This window comes from Oncorhynchus mykiss, chromosome 3 (assembly GCF_057628025.1).
Source record: "Oncorhynchus mykiss isolate SJ-2025 chromosome 3, ASM5762802v1, whole genome shotgun sequence".
In the NCBI taxonomy this organism is placed as follows: domain Eukaryota; kingdom Metazoa; phylum Chordata; class Actinopteri; order Salmoniformes; family Salmonidae; genus Oncorhynchus; species Oncorhynchus mykiss.
The window spans coordinates 59332978-59351761 of NC_143024.1; the positions used below are offsets into that span (position 1 = coordinate 59332978).

Here is an 18784-nt window from a genome sequence, read left to right on the forward strand (position 1 = left end):
TTCCCAAGTGAAAAATATGAACAGGTTTTTATTGTTAAACTTTGTAGCTATGAGATTCCATTCATACTGATTGCAGTAGTTTTCTTTCCTTGGCTCAATGCTCTACTCTCTGCCCTTTCTCTTCCTCTGTTGTCATGTTTTATTATGTTGTTGATGAGGACAATGATGACGACAACTTCATAGGCCTATGTGCCTTATCTTTGTAAATACCCATGCATTTCAGTAATGAACTGAAATTTAAAAAAAGAAACGTCCATTTTCAGGACCCTGTCTTTCAAAGATAATTTGTAAAAATCCAAATAACTTCACAGATCTTCATTGTAAAGTGTTTAAACACTATTTCCCAGTGAGGCATGAGGACTGCAGATGTGGCAAGGGCAATAAATTGCAATGTCCGTACTGTGAGACGCCTAAAACAGTTCTACAGGGAGGCAGGATGGACAGCTGATCGTCCTCGCAGTGGCAGACCACGTGTAACAACACCTACACAGGATCGGTACATCCGAACATCACACCTGCGGGACAGGTACAGGATGGCAACAACAACGTCCTGAGTTACACCAGGAACGCATAATCCCTCCATCAGTGCTCAGATTGTCTGCAATAGGCTGAGAGAGTCTGGACTGAGGGCTTGTAAGGCCTGTTGTAAAGCAGGTCCTCACCAGACATCACTGGCAACAACGTCGCCTATGGGCACAAACCCATCGTTGCTGGACCAGACAAGACTGGCAAAAAGTGCTCTTCACTGACGAGTCATGGTTTTGTCTCACCAGGGGTGATGGTCGGATTCACGTTTATCGTCGAAGGAATGAGCATTACACCGATGCCTGTACTCTGGAGCTGGATCGATTTGGAGGTGGAGGGTCCGTCATGGTCTGGGGCTTTGTGTCACAGCATCATCGGACTGAGCTTGTTGTCATTGCAGGCAATCTCAATGCTATGCATTACAGGGAAGACATCCTCCTCCCTCATGTGGTACCCTTCCTGCAGGATCATCCTGACATGACCCTTCAGCATGACAATGCCACCAGCCATACTGCTTGTTCTGTGCGTAATTTCCTGCAAGACAGGAATGTCAGTGTTCTGCTATGGCCAACGAAGACCCCGGATCTCATTCCCCAGAAATGTCCGGAAAATTGCAGATACCTTGGTGGAAGAGTGGAGTAACATCTCACAGCAAGAACTGGCAAATCTGGTGCAGTCAATGAGGAGGAGATGCACTGCAGTACTTAATGCAGCTGGTGGCCACACCAGATACTGACTGTTACTTTTATTTTGACCCCCCCACCCTTTATTCAGGGGCACATTATTCAATTTCTGTTAGTCACATGTCTGTGGAACTTGTTCAGTTTATGTCTTAGTTGTTGAATCTTGTTATGTTCATACAAATATTTACACAAAAAAATAAACACAGTTGACAGGTAGAGGACGTTTCTTTTTTTGCTGAGTTTATATTTGACTGCCATGTGGGATCAATAAAACAAAATAAAATGTGTTTCTCCTTCTCCAGTGCTCAGTGACTAGTCAGGGTATCAGTCCCTGCTCCAGTCTGACCAGTAGCACGGCGTCCCCCTGCACAGAGAGCCCGTGCTCCACCCTGAACAGCAACGCCAGCCACAGCCTCAGACACAGCAGCAGCGGTCACAGCAAAACTCCTCTGAGTCACTCCAGCCCCTGTGGAACCATTGCCAGCCCCAGCTCCACGCTCGAGAGCAAGGACAGCGGGATCATAGGTGAGCGACACTCGGGTTGCGTCTCAATTGGAACCTTATTCCCTATGCAGTGCACTACTTTTGACCAGGGCCCTTCTGGTCAAAGGTTGTGCACTATAGGAAATAGGGTGCCATTAAGGACACCGTCTCACTCACCCATCCACTCAATCAGTTACTCAGTCCCCAGTACTCAGCCTTTCCTCATCTCTTACTATTCACATTGTCCTCCATGCCTCTTGTGTCTCATGAGACTAGCATCGTCAACAATCTCAATAAGGTCTACTTTACCCTGATAAGTCCAATCGATCATTATTCATATGGACTATATACATTCATCTTCTCCAAAATCTTTGATCATTTTACTGTTTTATTGCCTGACAACTCATCCTGAATTTTATTCTGCTACTCTATCAATCGCTACATAAATTTAGTCTGTATCCTAGAAGTTGTTTGTGCTGACGTCATAGTGAGGGGCCTTGTACACAACATATTCATCAGCGATTGAATCGTCTTTAACCAATCAGAGTATCAAAGTTGACATGTCATCATGTAGGCCGGCTCTGTCCCAACCTGTCGGTTTCTGAGACCAATCAGAACGGTCAGAATATGTTTGCATTCTACAAGAGAGAGGAAGGCAAATCGAGACTCATCGTGGAGAAGAAAGCGGTGTTGCATTGCGCTGTTAGTGGTGTGTACAGTATTAAAAGGTAGTGATGGTTGAAAGCTCCAACAACATGTGGCTGTTCTGTTCCTCTACTAACAGGGGCTTTAGGAGATTTGGGGATTTACATGTGCTGACAGGAAGATGGGTTTTTACTGTATTCAATTCCTTTGTGGTTTCTGCTTATAGGTTCCAGAGACTGTCAAACCTACTAGAAATTAATTCGGTATTCTGAATTGTACCTTTTTTATTGGCCAAAAATGCTAGTCATGCAACATTGTGTGTTTTTTTATTTTTATATATATTTTTTTACCCCCTTTTTCTCCCCAATTTCGTGGTATCCAATTGTTAGTATTAACTGTCTTGTCTCATCGCTGCAAGTCCCGTACGGACTTGGGAGAGGCGAAGGTCGAGAGCCATGAGTCCTCTGAAACACAACCCAACCAAGCCGCACTGCTTCTTAACACAGCACGCATCCAACCCGGAAGCCAGCTGCACCAATGTGTCGAAGGAAACACTGTACACCTAGCGACCTGGTCAGTGTGCACTGCGCCCGGCCCGGAGACAAGGATATCCCTACCGGCCAAGCCCTCCCTAACCCAGACGACGCTAGGCCAATGGTGTGCCGCCCCATGGGCCTCCCGGCGACAGAGCCTGGGCTCGAACCTAGAGTCTCTGGTGGCACAGCAGACCACTGTGCCACCCGGGAGGCCCCGTAAGTGTTTTTACTTTTTATGTCTGGTTATTGACATATGTTTTTCAAGGCTCCAGTTGATTTGGACCAAAATAAAACAAAGCAGTTAACCTCACTAAGACATTACAATTATATCCCCTATTGTACATTAACCCAAGTAAATGTGGCCTATATCAAAGTAAAATGAAGGGAAAAGACGTGTTGCAATAGCCTCTGCTGAAATCGTGAGCTGTTTCACCAGTGTTTCAACCTTTTTGTACCATTTTGTGGCCAAGACAGACTTGGTTGGTTGGCAGTAATACTTTTCATCTCCCGAATGCAAATTCTGTGCTGCTGTTGACATAATTGATAACTGTGACTCATATTCCTCCTAACCCCCCTGTGCAATATCATAGCTGCTAAATAATTCATGCTGGCTGTGATATTGTATCTGCCATTGTAAAGCAGCATGAATAACCCTGTGCCGTGCCCAGCTACTGCCTACATACAGTTGAAGTTGGAAGTTTATATACACTTAGGTTGGAGTCATTAAAGCTTGTTTTTCAACCACTCCAGAAATGTCTTGTTAACAAACTATAGTTTTGGCAAGTCGATTGGGACATCTACTAAAGTAATTTTTCCAATAATTGTTTACAGACAGATTATTTCACTTATAATTCACTGTATCACAATTCCAGTGGGTCAGACGTTTACATACACTAAGTTGACTGTGCTTTTCAACAGCTTGGAAAATTCCAGAAAATGATGTCATGGCTTTAGAAGCTTCTGATAGGCTAATTGACATCATTTGAGTCAATTGGAGGTGTACCTGTGGATGTATTTCAAGGCCTACCTTCACACTCAGTGCCTCTTTGCTTGACATCATGGGAAAATCAAAAGAAATCAGCCAAGACCTCAGAAAATAAATTGTAGACCTCCACAAGTCTGATTCATCCTTGGGAGCAATTTCCAAATGCCTGAAGGTACCACGTTCGTCTGTACAAACAATACAAGTATAAACACCATGGGACCATGCTGCCATCATACCGCTCAGGAAGGAGATGCGTTCTGTCTCCTAGAGATGAATGTACTTTGGTGTGAAAAGTGCAAATCAATCACAGAACAACAGCAAAGGACCTTGTGAAGATGCTGGAGGAAACCGCTCAGCAAGAAGAAGCCACTGCTCCAAAACCGCCATAAAAAAGCCAGACTACGGTTTCCAACTGCACATGGGGACAAAGAATTTTGGAGAAATGTCCTCTGGTCTGATGAAACAGAAATAGAACTGTTTGGCCAAAATGTTTGGAGGAAAAGGGGGAGGCTTACAAGCCGAAGAACACCATCCCAACCGTGAAGCACGGGGGTGGCAGCATCATGTTGTGGGGGTGCTTTGCTGAAGGAGGGACTGGTGCACTTCACAAAATAGATGGCATCATTAGCATGGAAAATTATGTGGATATATTGACGCAACATCTCAAGACATCAGTCAGGAAGTTCAAGCTTGGTCGCAAATGGGTCTTCCAAATGGACAATGACCCCAAGCATACTTCAAACGTTGTGGCAAAATGGCTTAAGGACAACAAAATCAAGGTATTGGAGTGGCCATCACAAAGCCCTGACCTCAATCCCATAGAACATTTGTGAGAAGAACTGAAAAAGTGTGTGCGAGCAAGGAGGCCTACAAACCTGACTCCGTTACACCAGCTCTGTCAGGATGAATGGGCCACAATTCACCCAACTTATTGTGGGAAGCTTGTGGAAGGCTACCCAAAACGTTTGACCCAAGTTACACGATTTAAAGGCAATGCTACCAAATACTAATTGAGTGTATGTAAACTTCTGACCCACTGGGAATGTGATGAAAGAAAGAAAAGCTGAAATAAATAATTCTCTCTAATATTATTCTTACATTTCACATTCTTAAAAGGAAGTGCTGATCCTAATTTAAATGAACCTAAGACAGGGAATTTTTACAAGGATTAAATGTCAGGAATTGTGAAAAACTGAGTTTGAATGTATTTGGCTAAGGTGTATGTAAACTTCCTACTTCAACTCTACCTACTGCCCAGGTTGAGGCTGAGAGATGTAGCCTAAGCGTCTCAGAGTAGACGTGCTGATCTAGGATCAGGTCCCTGTCCATGTCAGCTTATTCATTGTGATATTTAAGGCAAAACTGATCCTAGATCAGTGGTCCCACTCTAAAACGCTTGATACATATAGTCCAGCCAACTTCAGATCACTCGGACCTATTTTTTCTTCTGTGGAATCAGTACTGTAGAACTCAATGCTTCTAGCCAAGTCTAGCGGCCTCATGGTTTCTCCTTCAAACACTCAAAATTCTGTTTGTTGTCGGAAGACAAGCTATAACATTGGTCCGGAACTTCCCCCTAGTGAGTAGGGCTTCTTGGGTTATTTAAAAGGCAGAGGCAGAAGCCAAGTAGGCTGCGTTCCTAATGGCACCCTATTTCATAGTGCTCTGGTCAAAAATAGTGAACTATATAGGGAATAGGGTGCCATTTGGGACGTACATGTTGTGTCCATGAGACTGATTCCCAGCTCTGATGAATAGTAGTCAGGGTCTTTGAAGTGGTTGAAACGGACTGTGGAAGAAGCAGGATAAGAGAACGCAAGGAATCATTTACTTCAAAAACCCATATTAATTTGGCTGGTTTTTAAACAGCACGTTGGGTGGGATGGTATGGAGCCTACTGCAGAGTGTGTGTTGACATATGAAAATCTGCAGCTGCTGTTGTGAGGTGGGGCCAAGGGAGGGAGGGAGGGAGGGCATCGCAAGGAGGGGACTTAAGAGGAATGGTCATAAGCAGTTATTCATGTTGTAATTAATGATCATGACAAGTTATTCATGTTTTATTCAACAGGTGGGTCTAATCATGAATGGGGATTGGTTAAAACCGCATTCCAGACAGTTTCTCTTCCATAAGTTACCACCGGCTAAATCTATGACGTTAAAATGCCCATTTACCCTGTTCCATCTGACTGCGCATTTCACTATCTTATCATCTCAGCCAGGCCATTTATAAACTTGATCTCCACTATAAAAATGACTTGCCTAGTTAAATAAAGGGTCAATTAAAAAAATTACAAAGCATCTAGACATTATCTCACATTTCTTTTACGCTAACATTTAGTTTTCTGCGGCAGATATTTGTATAAACCTTGCTGTCTGTCTCTGCGACTTATGCAACATTGTTTCAATATTCAAATTCAGTCTCCAGCTGTCCCTTAGTAATGAACGTGACGAGAGTCCGAACAAGACAGACAGACAGGCAGTGTTTCTCAGCCAATCAAAATTCTGAATCAGCATACTTTTTTGGGATACACAGTACCAGTCAAAATTTGGACACATCTACTCATTCAAGGGTTTTTCTTTATTTGTACTATTTTCTACAGTGTAGAATAATAGTGAAGACATCAAAACTATGAAATAACACATATGAAATCATGTAGTAACCAAAAAACGTAGTTACTTCATTGATATTCTGGCTAGCAAACAAAGGATAAGAATATTGCCAGCCAGTATGGCAATGGAACATTTAGAACGAATGACTGGGTCGCGTCCCTAGATAGAGAACAAAAAGACTGAACAACTGGGTCACGTCTCTAGATACAGAACCAAAAGACGGAACGACTGGGTCGAGTCTCTGGCAACCAAATCAATAGAAAGAACAACCAGCCAGCTTGGGTTGCAACCCTAGATTTGTGTTGGGACTATATCTTGTGGAAGGATGAAATAGTATAAATAAATAAAAATAATATTTTTACTGAAAATATGCCAACCATTATTTAAATATGTTGGCAACCCGTTGTATAAAAGTGATAATGCATTATCAAACACCCGTGTCAATTTAAATGCAAACACCCGTGTCAATTTATCCTCAAAAAACACAGACTTCGAGGGCGTTATCACTTAAGTAAATAACGGCGATAACCAGTTATTAATGTTGTAAATAACGGTGATAACCAGTTATTCATGTTGTTAATAATGGTGATGCCCAGTTATTAATGTTGTAAATAATGGTGATAACCAGTTATTCATGTTGTAAATAACGGTGATAACCGGTTATTCATGTTGTAAATAATGGCGATAACCAGTTATTAATGTTGTAAATAACGGTGATAACCAGTTATTCATGTTGTTAATAACGGCGATAACCAGTTATTGATGTTGTAAATAATGGCGATAACCAGTTATTCGTGTTGTAAATAATGGTGATAACCAGTTATTCATGCTGTAAATAACGATGATAACCAGTTATTCATGTTCTAAAGCAGAGTGAGGAGATGGCAAAGCTAGTGTAAGAAGGTAGGCTGTTTTACCTTTTTATTCAGACCACTTCGGTCTGTCTTTGTGAATCAAATCACTGTATCAAATGTTACAACATTTAGGGATTTATGAATTGCTGAATATTTGCACAAGCATCAGGCTAGTTATCCCAGACGTATTTGTTATGTTATTATTAGTGACGGTGCAACACACAGCACAGTTATGAAATCCAGATTAGCTATGTGGTACAGTGGGTCTACTCTAAAGCTGCCAAAAACAGACGCATTTCCTCTGACTGCACATGTGACAGTCAAAAATAGTGCACTATATAGGGGATAGGGTGCAATTTCGGGAAGCATTCCCATGTTTAGCCCAGCTGCCAGTTGGTGGCTTTTGCCTTTCCCCTCAGCTTTTAGTGATTCTGTTTAGCATGGTCAGCCAGGCCTGAGGAGAGGATTAAAAGGGGATTTGCTTTCATGTAAGCAAACACCTGTTTAAAGTCTTCAAATGGAAGTTTGAAGTCAAATGGTATCTTTCCCAGAATTCCCAGGTTTTCCAGAGATCTTGGTTGGAGGATTCCTTGCTTATTCCCTCCTGATTCCGGGAACCTTCCATCTTGCATTTCTGGAAAATGTGGGAATTCTGGGAAAGTAACCGTCATTTTGCAACCCTACTACAGTATCAACTTCAGCTTGATCACACCATGTTTGTAACGCTCGTCGTTGGAATGAGGTGAGGACCAAAGCGCAGCGTGGTAAGTGTTCATCATATATTTATTAAACCGAGAACACTAAACAAAATAACAAAGGAGAAACGAAATGAAACAGTTCTGAAAAGTGACATACACATAACAGAAAATAATCACCTACAAAACACAAGTGGGAAAAGGCTACCTAAGTATGATTCTCAATCAGAGACAACTAACGATACCTGCCTCTGATTGAGAACCATACCATACCAGGCCAAACGCAAAACACAACATAGAAAAAGGAACATAGACAACCCACCCAACTCACGCCCTGCGCATACTAAAACAAAGACATAACAAAAGAACTAAGGTCAGAACGTGACAGTACCCCGCCCCGTCCCCAAAGGTGCGGACTCCGGCCGCAAAACCTGAACCTATAAGGGAGGGTCTGGGTGGGTGTCTGTCCTCTGTGGTGCCTCTGGCGCGGGACGTGGACCCCACTCCACCATAGTCTTTGTCTGCCTCCTAACCTGCCTCCGTGGCCTCTTTAGAGCGACGACCCTCGCCACGGACTGAGGACCCTAGCCACGGGTCCCGAATGGGCGGGAGACTCCGGCAGCTCCGGAGTGAAGGGCGATTCCGGCAGTGCCGGAGTGACTGGCGATTCCGGTAGCATCGGAGTAACGAACGGCTCTTGCAGCTCCTGACTGACTGGCGGCTCTGGCAGCTCCTGACTGACGGGCTACTCTTGCAGCTCCTGACTGACGGGCGGCACTGGCAGCTCCTGACTGACGGGCGGCTCTGGCAGCTCCTGACTGACGGACGGCTCTGGCAACTCCTGACTAACGGGCGGCTCTGGCAGCTCCTGACTGACGGGCGGCTCTGGCAGCTCCTGACTGACGGGCGGCTCTGGCAGCTCCTGACTGACGGACGGCTCTGGCAGCTCCTGACAGACGGGCGGCTCTGGCAGTGCTCAGGAGAGACGGGCGGCTCTGGCAGTGCTGGACAGGAGGGAGACTCTGGCAGTGCTGGACAGGAGGGAGACTCTGGCAAATCAGGACAGACGGGAGACTCTGGCAGCTCAGGACAGACGGGAGACTCTGGCAGCGCTGAGCAGGCGGGAGCACCTGTAGGGAAAAGACGGAGAGACAGCCTGGTGCGCGGAGCTGCCACTGAAGGCCTGGTGCGTGGAGGATGCACCGGATAGACCGGACCGTGGAGGCGCACTGGAGGTCTCGAGCACCGAGCCTCTACCTGGCTGGATGCTCCCCATAGCCAGGCCAGTGCGGCGAGGTGGAATAGACCGCACTGGGCTGTGCTGGCGAACCGGGGACACCATGCGCAGGGCTGGTGTCATGTACCCCGGCCCGAGGAGACGCACTGGAGACCAGATGCGCTGAGCCGGCTTCATGGCACCTGGCTCGATGCCCACTCTAGCCCGGCCGATATGAGGCGCTGCTATGTAGTGCCTCTCGGCATAACACGGTGCCTGCCTGGTCCACCTCTCTCCACGGTAAGCACGGGGAGTTGGCTCAGGTCTCCTACCTGACTTAGCCACACTCCCTGTGTGCCCCCTCCCAATACATTTTTTGGGCTGCCTCTCGTCCCAGCCGCGCTGCCGTGCTGCCTCCTCACACCACCGCCGCTCAGCTTTAGCTGCCCCCAGCTCTGCCTTGGGGCGGCGATATTCCCCAGCCGGTGCCCAGGGTCCCTTGCCGTCCAAAATCTCCTCCCATGTCCAGGAGTCTTGCGATTTCGGCCGCTGCCCGTTACCACGCTGCTTGGTCCTTGGTTGGTGGGTGATTCTGTAACGCTCTTCGTTGGAATGAGGTGAGGACCAAAACGTAGCGTGGTAAGTGTTCATCATATATTTATTAAACCAAGAACACTAAACAAAATAACAAAGGAGAAACGAAACAAAACAGTTCTGAAAAGTGAGAGACAATCAGAGACAACTAACGACACCTGCCTCTGATTGAGAACCATACCAGGCCAAACGCAAAACACAACATAGAACAAGCAACATAGACAACCCACCCAACTCACGCCCTGACCATACAAAAACAAAGACATAACAAAAGAACTAAGGTCAGAACGTGACAATGTTCTATTAGATAGATGACAGTACTGTTTGGAGGCAAACATATTTGATATACAGTGTACACTTTTGAGTATTCTAAGCTACTCCATTCAAGATACCTTTAATAAGGGAAAATAATGGTGGTTAATACAAAGACTAAAAAACTTGGGGCAGGCTCTATTGATCTAAATCTACCCCACCATGCCAGCTCTGGATAATTCTCATTAGTTGGAACTACATTTATTGGTAATTATCAGATCAGGTGGAGGGTGTTGATAAGGTCAATGAAAACAGAGTGGTATCGCTAAAGACGCACAGAATTCCTGATAATGATAATGACGTACTGCACCTATTTCTTCTCTCTCTCTCTCTCTCTCTCTCTCTCTCTCTCTCTCTCTCTCTCTCTCTCTCTCTCTCTCTCTCAGCCACCATCACAAGCTCCTCGGAGAATGACGACCGCAGCGGCTCCAGCCTGGAATGGAGTAAAGATGGCAGCCTGAGGAGCAGCGGGCACCATGGCCTGGTGCCCAGCGTGCGGGCCGATACATGCTCTCCCGTGGCGGAGGAAGACCCCAGTGGGCCTCCAGAGACCCCCACTCCATCTAGGACAGAGCACCCCACAGGCTCCTCAGCGGGGGCTGCAGGAGGAGCAGCAGTAGGACCAAGCCACCCACCAGAGGGCCCCGTTCCATACCCCACAGCACACACCTCCTTGTCCCTCATGTTGCCGCGGCCGAACTCTGTTGCAGGTAAGAAACCTTGGCTCTGGGTGATTCATTATGCGGAGAAGGGATATTATCAGGACATGCATGCTGGTTTGAGTTCACTGGACTTGTATACTGGTTTTAGTTATCTGGATTATCTACTGGTTAGAGTTTTCCAGACTTCTACACTGATTTGAGTTATATGGTCTTGTATGCTGGTTTTGGTTATCTGGACTTGTACACTGGTTTTGAGTTATTTGGACTTGTACACTAGTTTGAGTTATCTGGACTTGTATACTGGTTTGAGTTAGTATCGGGTCATCAGAGGAAGTGCTCCTTGATCCTTGCTCAGTGAATCTTCATTCAAATGTGACTCTGTTCATCTTGAATTTGTGTCTGCATTATCTCCTTAGGAAGATCTCTTAACCTGAGAGGAGTGAGTGAGTGAGTGAGTGAGTGGAAAAGAGAGAGAGAGAATTGTAGTTTGTTCTACAGCTAGCTGTTTGTACACAAACGTGCATACACAGTGGATTTTACACACTGTTTGCTCTTAGTGCACAAAACATTCATCTTTACTGTATGCTGATAAATCTATAACATTGCCATATAAAGAGTATAGAAGTGCATACAGGGCATTGTGTGGAGAATTCACTAAGGCCTCTTGCATTTAACGACCTAATTATTCCAATAACTCATAACCTGTTTTAACATCTTCTGTTGTTTTTGTCCGACGCAGCTCAAACAGCATGGACACACACACACGGACAAACACACACTCACGGACATTCACTGCCTCGTAAAGCTAACAGCCCAGGAGCCATCGGCCCCTTCTTTGCTCTCGGATGAGGAGTTTGTTATGCAGTGTTGCCCCTGAGGACTGAGTTGGATTCACACCTCTGATTTTATAGTTGGTTACGTTGCCCTGGGAGCAGACAGCAATGCCATGGAAAGACAAGTTCATTTATGGTCCAAATGAACCTGCTCTGTCACCAGGGGCCAGGGATACAAGTGGGGCTTGAGACGCTTCCCAAATGGCACCCTAGTCACTTCGTATATAATGAATAAGGTGCAATTTGGGATAATTATTTTCCACTTGCTCTTTTACGAGAGGACTATATTAGGTTAAATGTGATGTCTTAATTAGGTTAATACATTGTGTGTGCATGAATCAATGCATGATAGAGAGAGACTATAAGGGTGAGAAAAAGTGAGATCACTGATTTACTTATTTTCCGTCAGTGGGAGAAGGTTGAACGTCATCTTGCGCTTTTGTAAGGAAGTTGGATGAAGCCATTACCTTTGTTTGAGTACCAAATGGCATCCTATTCCCTGTATTGTGCACTACTTTTGACCAGCTCTGGTCAACGTAGTGCACTGTATAGGGTGGCCTTATCTGTAGCTTCATACCAAACATTCTATATGGAGAGTATCCCACAGTCAAATCAAATCAAATCAAATCAAATTTTATTTGTCACATACACATGGTTAGCAGATGTTAATGCGAGTGTAGCGAAATGCTTGTGCTTCTAGTTCCGACAATGCAGTAATAACAAGTAATCTAACTAACAATTCCAAAACTACTGTCTTGTACACAGTGTAAGGGGATAAAGAATATGTACATAAGGATATATGAATGAGTGATGGTACAGAGCAGCATAGGCAAGATACAGTAGATGGTATCGGGTACAGTATGTACAATGAGATGAGTATGTAAACAAAGTGGCATAGTATAGTATAAAGTGGCTAGTGATACATGTATTACATAAGGATACCGTCGATGATATAGAGTACAGTATATACGTATGCGTATGAGATGAATAATGTAGGGTAAGTAACATTTATATAAGGTAGCATTGTTTAAAGTGGCTAGTGATATATTTACATCATTTCCCATCAATTCCCATTATTAAAGTGGCTGGAGTTGAGTCAGTGTCAGTGTGTTGGCAGCAGCCACTCAGTGTTAGTGGTGGCTGTTTAACAGTCTGATGGCCTTGAGATAGAAGCTGTTTTTCAGTCTCTCGGTCCCAGCTTTGATGCACCTGTACTGACCTCGCCTTCTGGATGATAGCGGGGTGAACAGGCAGTGGCTCGGGTGGTTGATGTCCTTGATGATCTTTATGGCCTTCCTGTGACATCGGGTGGTGTAGGTGTCCTGGAGGGCAGGTAGTTTGCCCCCGGTGATGCGTTGTGCAGACCTCACTACCCTCTGGAGAGCCTTACGGTTGAGGGCGGTGCAGTTGCCATACCAGGCGGTGATACAGCCCGCCAGGATGCTCTCGATTGTGCATCTGTAGAAGTTTGTGAGTGCTTTTGGTGACAAGCCGAATTTCTTCAGCCTCCTGAGGTTGAAGAGGCGCTGCTGCGCCTTCTTCACGATGCTGTCTGTGTGAGTGGACCAATTCAGTTTGTCTGTGATGTGTATGCCGAGGAACTTAAAACTTGCTACCCTCTCCACTACTGTTCCATCGATGTGGATAGGGGGGTGTTCCCTCTGCTGTTTCCTGAAGTCCACAATCATCTCCTTAGTTTTGTTGACGTTGAGTGTGAGGTTGTTTTCCTGACACCACACTCCGAGGGCCCTCACCTCCTCCCTGTAGGCCGTCTCATCGTTGTTGGTAATCAAGCCTACCACTGTTGTGTCGTCCGCAAACTTGATGATTGAGTTGGAGGCGTGCGTGGCCACGCAGTCGTGGGTGAACAGGGAGTACAGGAGAGGGCTCAGAACGCAACCTTGTGGGGCCCCAGTGTTGAGGATCAGCGGGGAGGAGATGTTGTTGCCTACCCTCACCACCTGGGGGCGGCCCGTCAGGAAGTCCAGTACCCAGTTGCACAGGGCGGGGTCGAGACCCAGGGTCTCGAGCTTGATGACGAGCTTGGAGGGTACTATGGTGTTGAATGCCGAGCTGTAGTCGATGAACAGCATTCTCACATAGGTATTCCTCTTGTCCAGATGGGTTAGGGCAGTGTGCAGTGTGGTTGAGATTGCATCGTCTGTGGACCTATTTGGGCGGTAAGCAAATTGGAGTGGGTCTAGGGTGTCAGGTAGGGTGGAGGTGATATGGTCCTTGACTAGTCTCTCAAAGCACTTCATGATGACGGATGTGAGTGCTACGGGGCGGTAGTCATTTAGCTCAGTTACCTTAGCTTTCTTGGGAACAGGAACAATGGTGGCCCTCTTGAAGCATGTGGGAACAGCAGACTGGTATAGGGATTGATTGAATATGTCCGTAAACACACCGGCCAGCTGGTCTGCGCATGCTCTGAGGGCGCGGCTGGGGATGCCATCTGGGCCTGCAGCTTTGCGAGGGTTAACACGTTTAAATGTCTTACTCACCTCGGCTGCAGTGAAGGAGAGACCGCATGTTTTCGTTGCAGGCCGTGTCAGTGGCACTGTATTGTCCTCAAAGCGGGCAAAAAAGTTATTTAGTCTGCCTGGGAGCAAGACATCCTGGTCCGTGACTGGGCTGGGTTTCTTCCTGTAGTCCGTGATTGACTGTAGACCCTGCCACATGCCTCTTGTGTCTGAGCCGTTGAATTGAGATTCTACTTTGTCTCTGTACTGGCGCTTAGCTTGTTTGATAGCCTTGCGGAGGGAATAGCTGCACTGTTTGTATTCGGTCATGTTACCAGACACCTTGCCCTGATTAAAAGCAGTGGTTCGCGCTTTCAGTTTCACACGAATGCTGCCATCAATCCACGGTTTCTGGTTAGGGAATGTTTTAATCGTTGCTATGGGAACGACATCTTCAACGCACGTTCTAATGAACTCGCACACCGAATCAGCGTATTCGTCAATGTTGTTATCTGACGCAATACGAAACATCTCCCAGTCCACGTGTTGGAAGCAGTCTTGGAGTGTGGAGTCAGCTTGGTCGGACCAGCGTTGGACAGACCTCAGCGTGGGAGCCTCTTGTTTTAGTTTCTGTCTGTAGGCAGGGATCAACAAAATGGAGTCGTGGTCAGCTTTTCCGAAAGGGGGGCGGGGCAGGGCCTTATATGCGTCGCGGAAGTTAGAGTAACAATGGTCCAAGGTCTTTCCTCCCCTGGTTGCGCAATCGATATGCTGATAAAATTTGGGGAGTCTTGTTTTCAGATTAGCCTTGTTAAAATCCCCAGCTACAATGAATGCAGCCTCCGGATAAATTGTTTCCAGTTTGCAGAGAGTTAAATAAAGTTCGTTCAGAGCCATCGATGTGTCTGCTTGGGGGGGGATATATACGGCTGTGATTATAATCGAAGAGAATTCTCTTGGTAGATAATGCGGTCTACATTTGATTGTGAGGAATTCTAAATCAGGTGAACAGAAGGATTTGAGTTCCTGTATGTTTCTTTCATCGCACCATGTCACGTTAGTCATAAGGCATACGCCCCCGCCCCTCTTTTTACCAGAAAGATGTTTTTTTCTGTCTGCGCGATGCGTGGAGAAACCTGTTGGCTGCACCGCTTCGGATTGCGTCTCTCCAGTAAGCCACGTTTCCGTGAAGCAAAGAACGTTACAGTCTCTGATGTCCCTCTGGAATGCTACCCTTGCTCGGATTTCATCAACCTTGTTGTCAAGAGACTGGACATTGGCAAGAAGAATGCTAGGGAGTGGTGCGCGCTGTGCCCGTCTCCGGAGTCTGACCCGAAGACCGCCTCGTTTCCCTCTCTTTCGGAGTCGTTTTTTTGGGTCGCTGCATAGGATCCACTCCGTTGTCCTGTTTGTAAGGCAGAACACAGGATCCGCGTCGCGAAAAACATATTCTTGGTCGTACTGATGGTGAGTTGATGCTGATCTTATATTCAGTAGTTCTTCTCGACTGTATGTAATGAAACCTAAGATGACCTGGGGTACTAATGTAAGAAATAACACGTAAAAAAACAAAAAACTGCATAGTTTCCTAGGAACGCGAGGCGAGGCGGCCATCTCTGTCGGCGCCGGAAGTGAAGAGCTATCCAGTTGATTCTCTTGTCGTCCTGTGATTGCCCCTTTCCTGTCCCTGTCACACACCAGTCTGTCACATCAAAGATGTCTGGACATAATCTGTAGGACACACTGATAGAGAGGGACTGACTGATAGCGAGTGATAGGGGGGGAGAGAGAGAAAGAGAGACAGTGGGCAGACTGAGAATGAGAGCGAGAGAGAGAGGTGTGATGTGATGTGTCGTAGAGGAGAGGAGTCGTAATGAAATTCCCATGGTCTGATTGTTGCCAAAGTGCTGAAAGTCAAGCTGTCATTGATTGGAGCTCCTTAACTAGGTCTGTGATGGTCATGGAATTTTGGATGATGGTTATTGGTCAGCCAAATGACCGCAGTCACTGGAATAACGTATAAAATCATAATAATTAAAAAGTCCGCTCCTGACTGCATGTGCTGCTGCAGGGAGGGGGGCGTTGATCTGCCAGGAGAGTGAGAGGGATTTGAGGCGATATGTTTTAATACTGCATCCTGTGACTTGTTACCGGGCAGACTAGAGTCTAATTAGAGTCCAGAGGATGGCGTTGCCTATGCAACCAAAGGCTTGTTTGCTATAACACCCTGCATGTTTCAGCAAGGAGCAACAAAGTTTCATCACGTTGTAGAGTCCATGTTATAGCAGAAATCGACTCAACCGCACCAATGCCCGGCCATCCCATCTTCAGTCAGCTGTTCGTTCCACACAAAACATTTCTTTTTACTCTTCTAATTACGTTGGTAACCAGTTTATAATAGCAATAAGGCACATGGCATATGGCAAATATACCACAGCTGAGGGCTGTATCCAAGCACTCCAGGTTTGGTTTGTGCCTAAGAACAGCCCTTAGCCGTAATATTGGCCATATACCACACCCCTTCTGGCCTTATTGCTTAACTGTACCAGCCCTAGCCTTAACACGCTGTGAGGCAGTGTTCCTACCAGGACTTCAGGAGTTAAGAGTTGGAATAGCTGCTGTCTCTCTGTTGCTCTGCTGACCTGCTGGCTCAAAGTTGAACTATTATGGACTGGACAGACACCATATAGAATGTCAGCTCACCTGCTAGGTGTCTACAAATGATGCTGATTCAACATGTAGAATCGTTGGGAAATGAATCGAAAATGACGGCTAATGTTCTGTGATCAGAGGTGATAGGACCACTGTTTTTAACCATCTGTTTTGTCCTTTAGACTTCTTTCTGTCTGCACATACAGAAGCGTTTGACCCCTTCTCAGGTTGTTGGATGTTTTTAGCCTGAGAACATAGGGTCCATTTCTCTGGGTGAATTAGTGGAGTCTGTCTAATGTCCCACAGCCCTGCTCAAATGTGAGATATACACAAGGAATGTATCCGTGTTGCTCAGAAGTATAATTTGCGCTGTGCGTGATTACAGCGGACATCGTGTCTGGCCTGCTACAATCGAGCTACTGCTGTGGGAAATCCAAGCAGTACTGTCTGCACATTAAGCTGTGGCTAACTGGCTAGGTCCAGATCCACACCAATACACCACCTGTCTGAGTGAGAAGACAGAAACCTGAATCCTACTCATTAAACCAAACCACCAAATTTCTTTGCTCATAAAATCAAACAAGCGGTTTGCCGTTTTCTCAGGGCAAAGCAGGACTCAAGTCGATTGACCCACCATGAGCGCACAAATATGCTTCATTCAAATCAAAACACAGACAAACTCGCAACATAACACTGACAATATGATCATTATTTTTGTACAATCCCCCTCTGGCTGCTGCTTGTCTTGTCTAGTCAGACCCTGCTGGAAGACTGGACTTTATAGGGGATATTTTCCTATTTTTGCTGTGATTTTGATTGACTCTCATGGCTTGTAAGCCCCTCCAAAATCTGTTGGAGTAAATCCCTAATTGTATTGTCTCTCAGCAGGACATGTCTGTAAAGCTGCTTTATACTCCATCCATTCTGCATAGTAATGTTGTTGTATATGTGTCTGAGTCACAATGCCTCCATTGAAATGTGCCATTTGTTTCCATCTCAAATGTCACCATATTCCCTGCATAGTGCACTCATTTTGACGAGGGCCCATAGGGTGCCATTTAGGACGCACACTTTGAATTATTAAGGCAGTCAGACTGGCAAAAAGCCACACAACCGGTCCGGGCATCATCCCATTTCTATTCATTTAAAAACCACCCAAAATAAATGAGATGCGACGGGGAATGAGACTGTGGGTTTAATTACAAATGACTGTAACATTGGAAGCCTAATCATAAGTTAGTGATGTCACACTCACACACAGCCCCTAATCTGACAACTGTCACACTCTCACTACCTCTCGTTGCTATGGCTGGGAAATTAACCCGCGCCATTGGGGGATTTCAGCAACAGTTCCAGCTGCACAGAGTTTGGCAACAGTGCCTGAATGCGTCCCAAATGGCACCCTATTCCCTATATAGTGCACCACTTTTGATGCACAGTCGCACACACTCTATGTCAGATAGTCTTAGGAAGAGACGGGTCGGAATGTTTTGCTTTCTTTCACTTGTTTTTCACATCAGACACCATAGCGCATCTCACACTACTAGAGACATAATAACTCTACAGAGTCATTTCTAGTGCTTAATGTTATGTTACCAGCAACAGACCACTCTATTTGGTAATGTGTTGTTACTGCTAAATGCCAGGTTCACCTCTATAAGGCTGTGCTTCAAAAGTGTGCACTATATAGGGGAATAGGGTGCTGTGTGACACACAGACAGTGGCTACGGGATAAGCTTCTGAAAACATCTCAGAGATTAATCTTTCCTAGCCCAACCCACACTCCATCACAGGTGCCACCGGCTTCAAAGAGGATTGCCTTTGACACGGGCTCTGTAACGGAAACTAAATATGTAAATGTTATTATAATACTGCATGTAAAGTGGTGGCTTCAGAGAGCAGAATTCTAAATGAGAACTGAGAGGGAGAGGAAGGGAGGAAGGTAGGGACTCGGTGCAGCTGAAAGAGATATTCTTAGTTTCTACCCCTCTGATGTGTGGGGGTACAGAGTAGAAGAAGAGGGCTCTGTCTTGGCTC

At 45.8% G+C, this 18784-nt stretch overlaps 1 protein-coding gene across 8 annotated transcripts in view; it reads left to right on the plus strand.

The window, feature by feature from the left end:
* LOC110520058 (protein TANC1) overlaps positions 1 to 18784 on the plus strand; it is a 285120-nt gene that overhangs the window by 169126 nt on the left and 97210 nt on the right. For all 8 annotated transcript variants that reach the window (XM_021597049.3, XM_021597043.3, XM_021597046.3 and 5 more), the window contains 2 exons: positions 1511 to 1733; positions 10525 to 10848. In XM_021597049.3, the coding sequence (XP_021452724.3) occupies positions 1511 to 1733; positions 10525 to 10848 (547 nt within the window). The remainder of the gene's footprint in view (positions 1 to 1510; positions 1734 to 10524; positions 10849 to 18784) is intronic.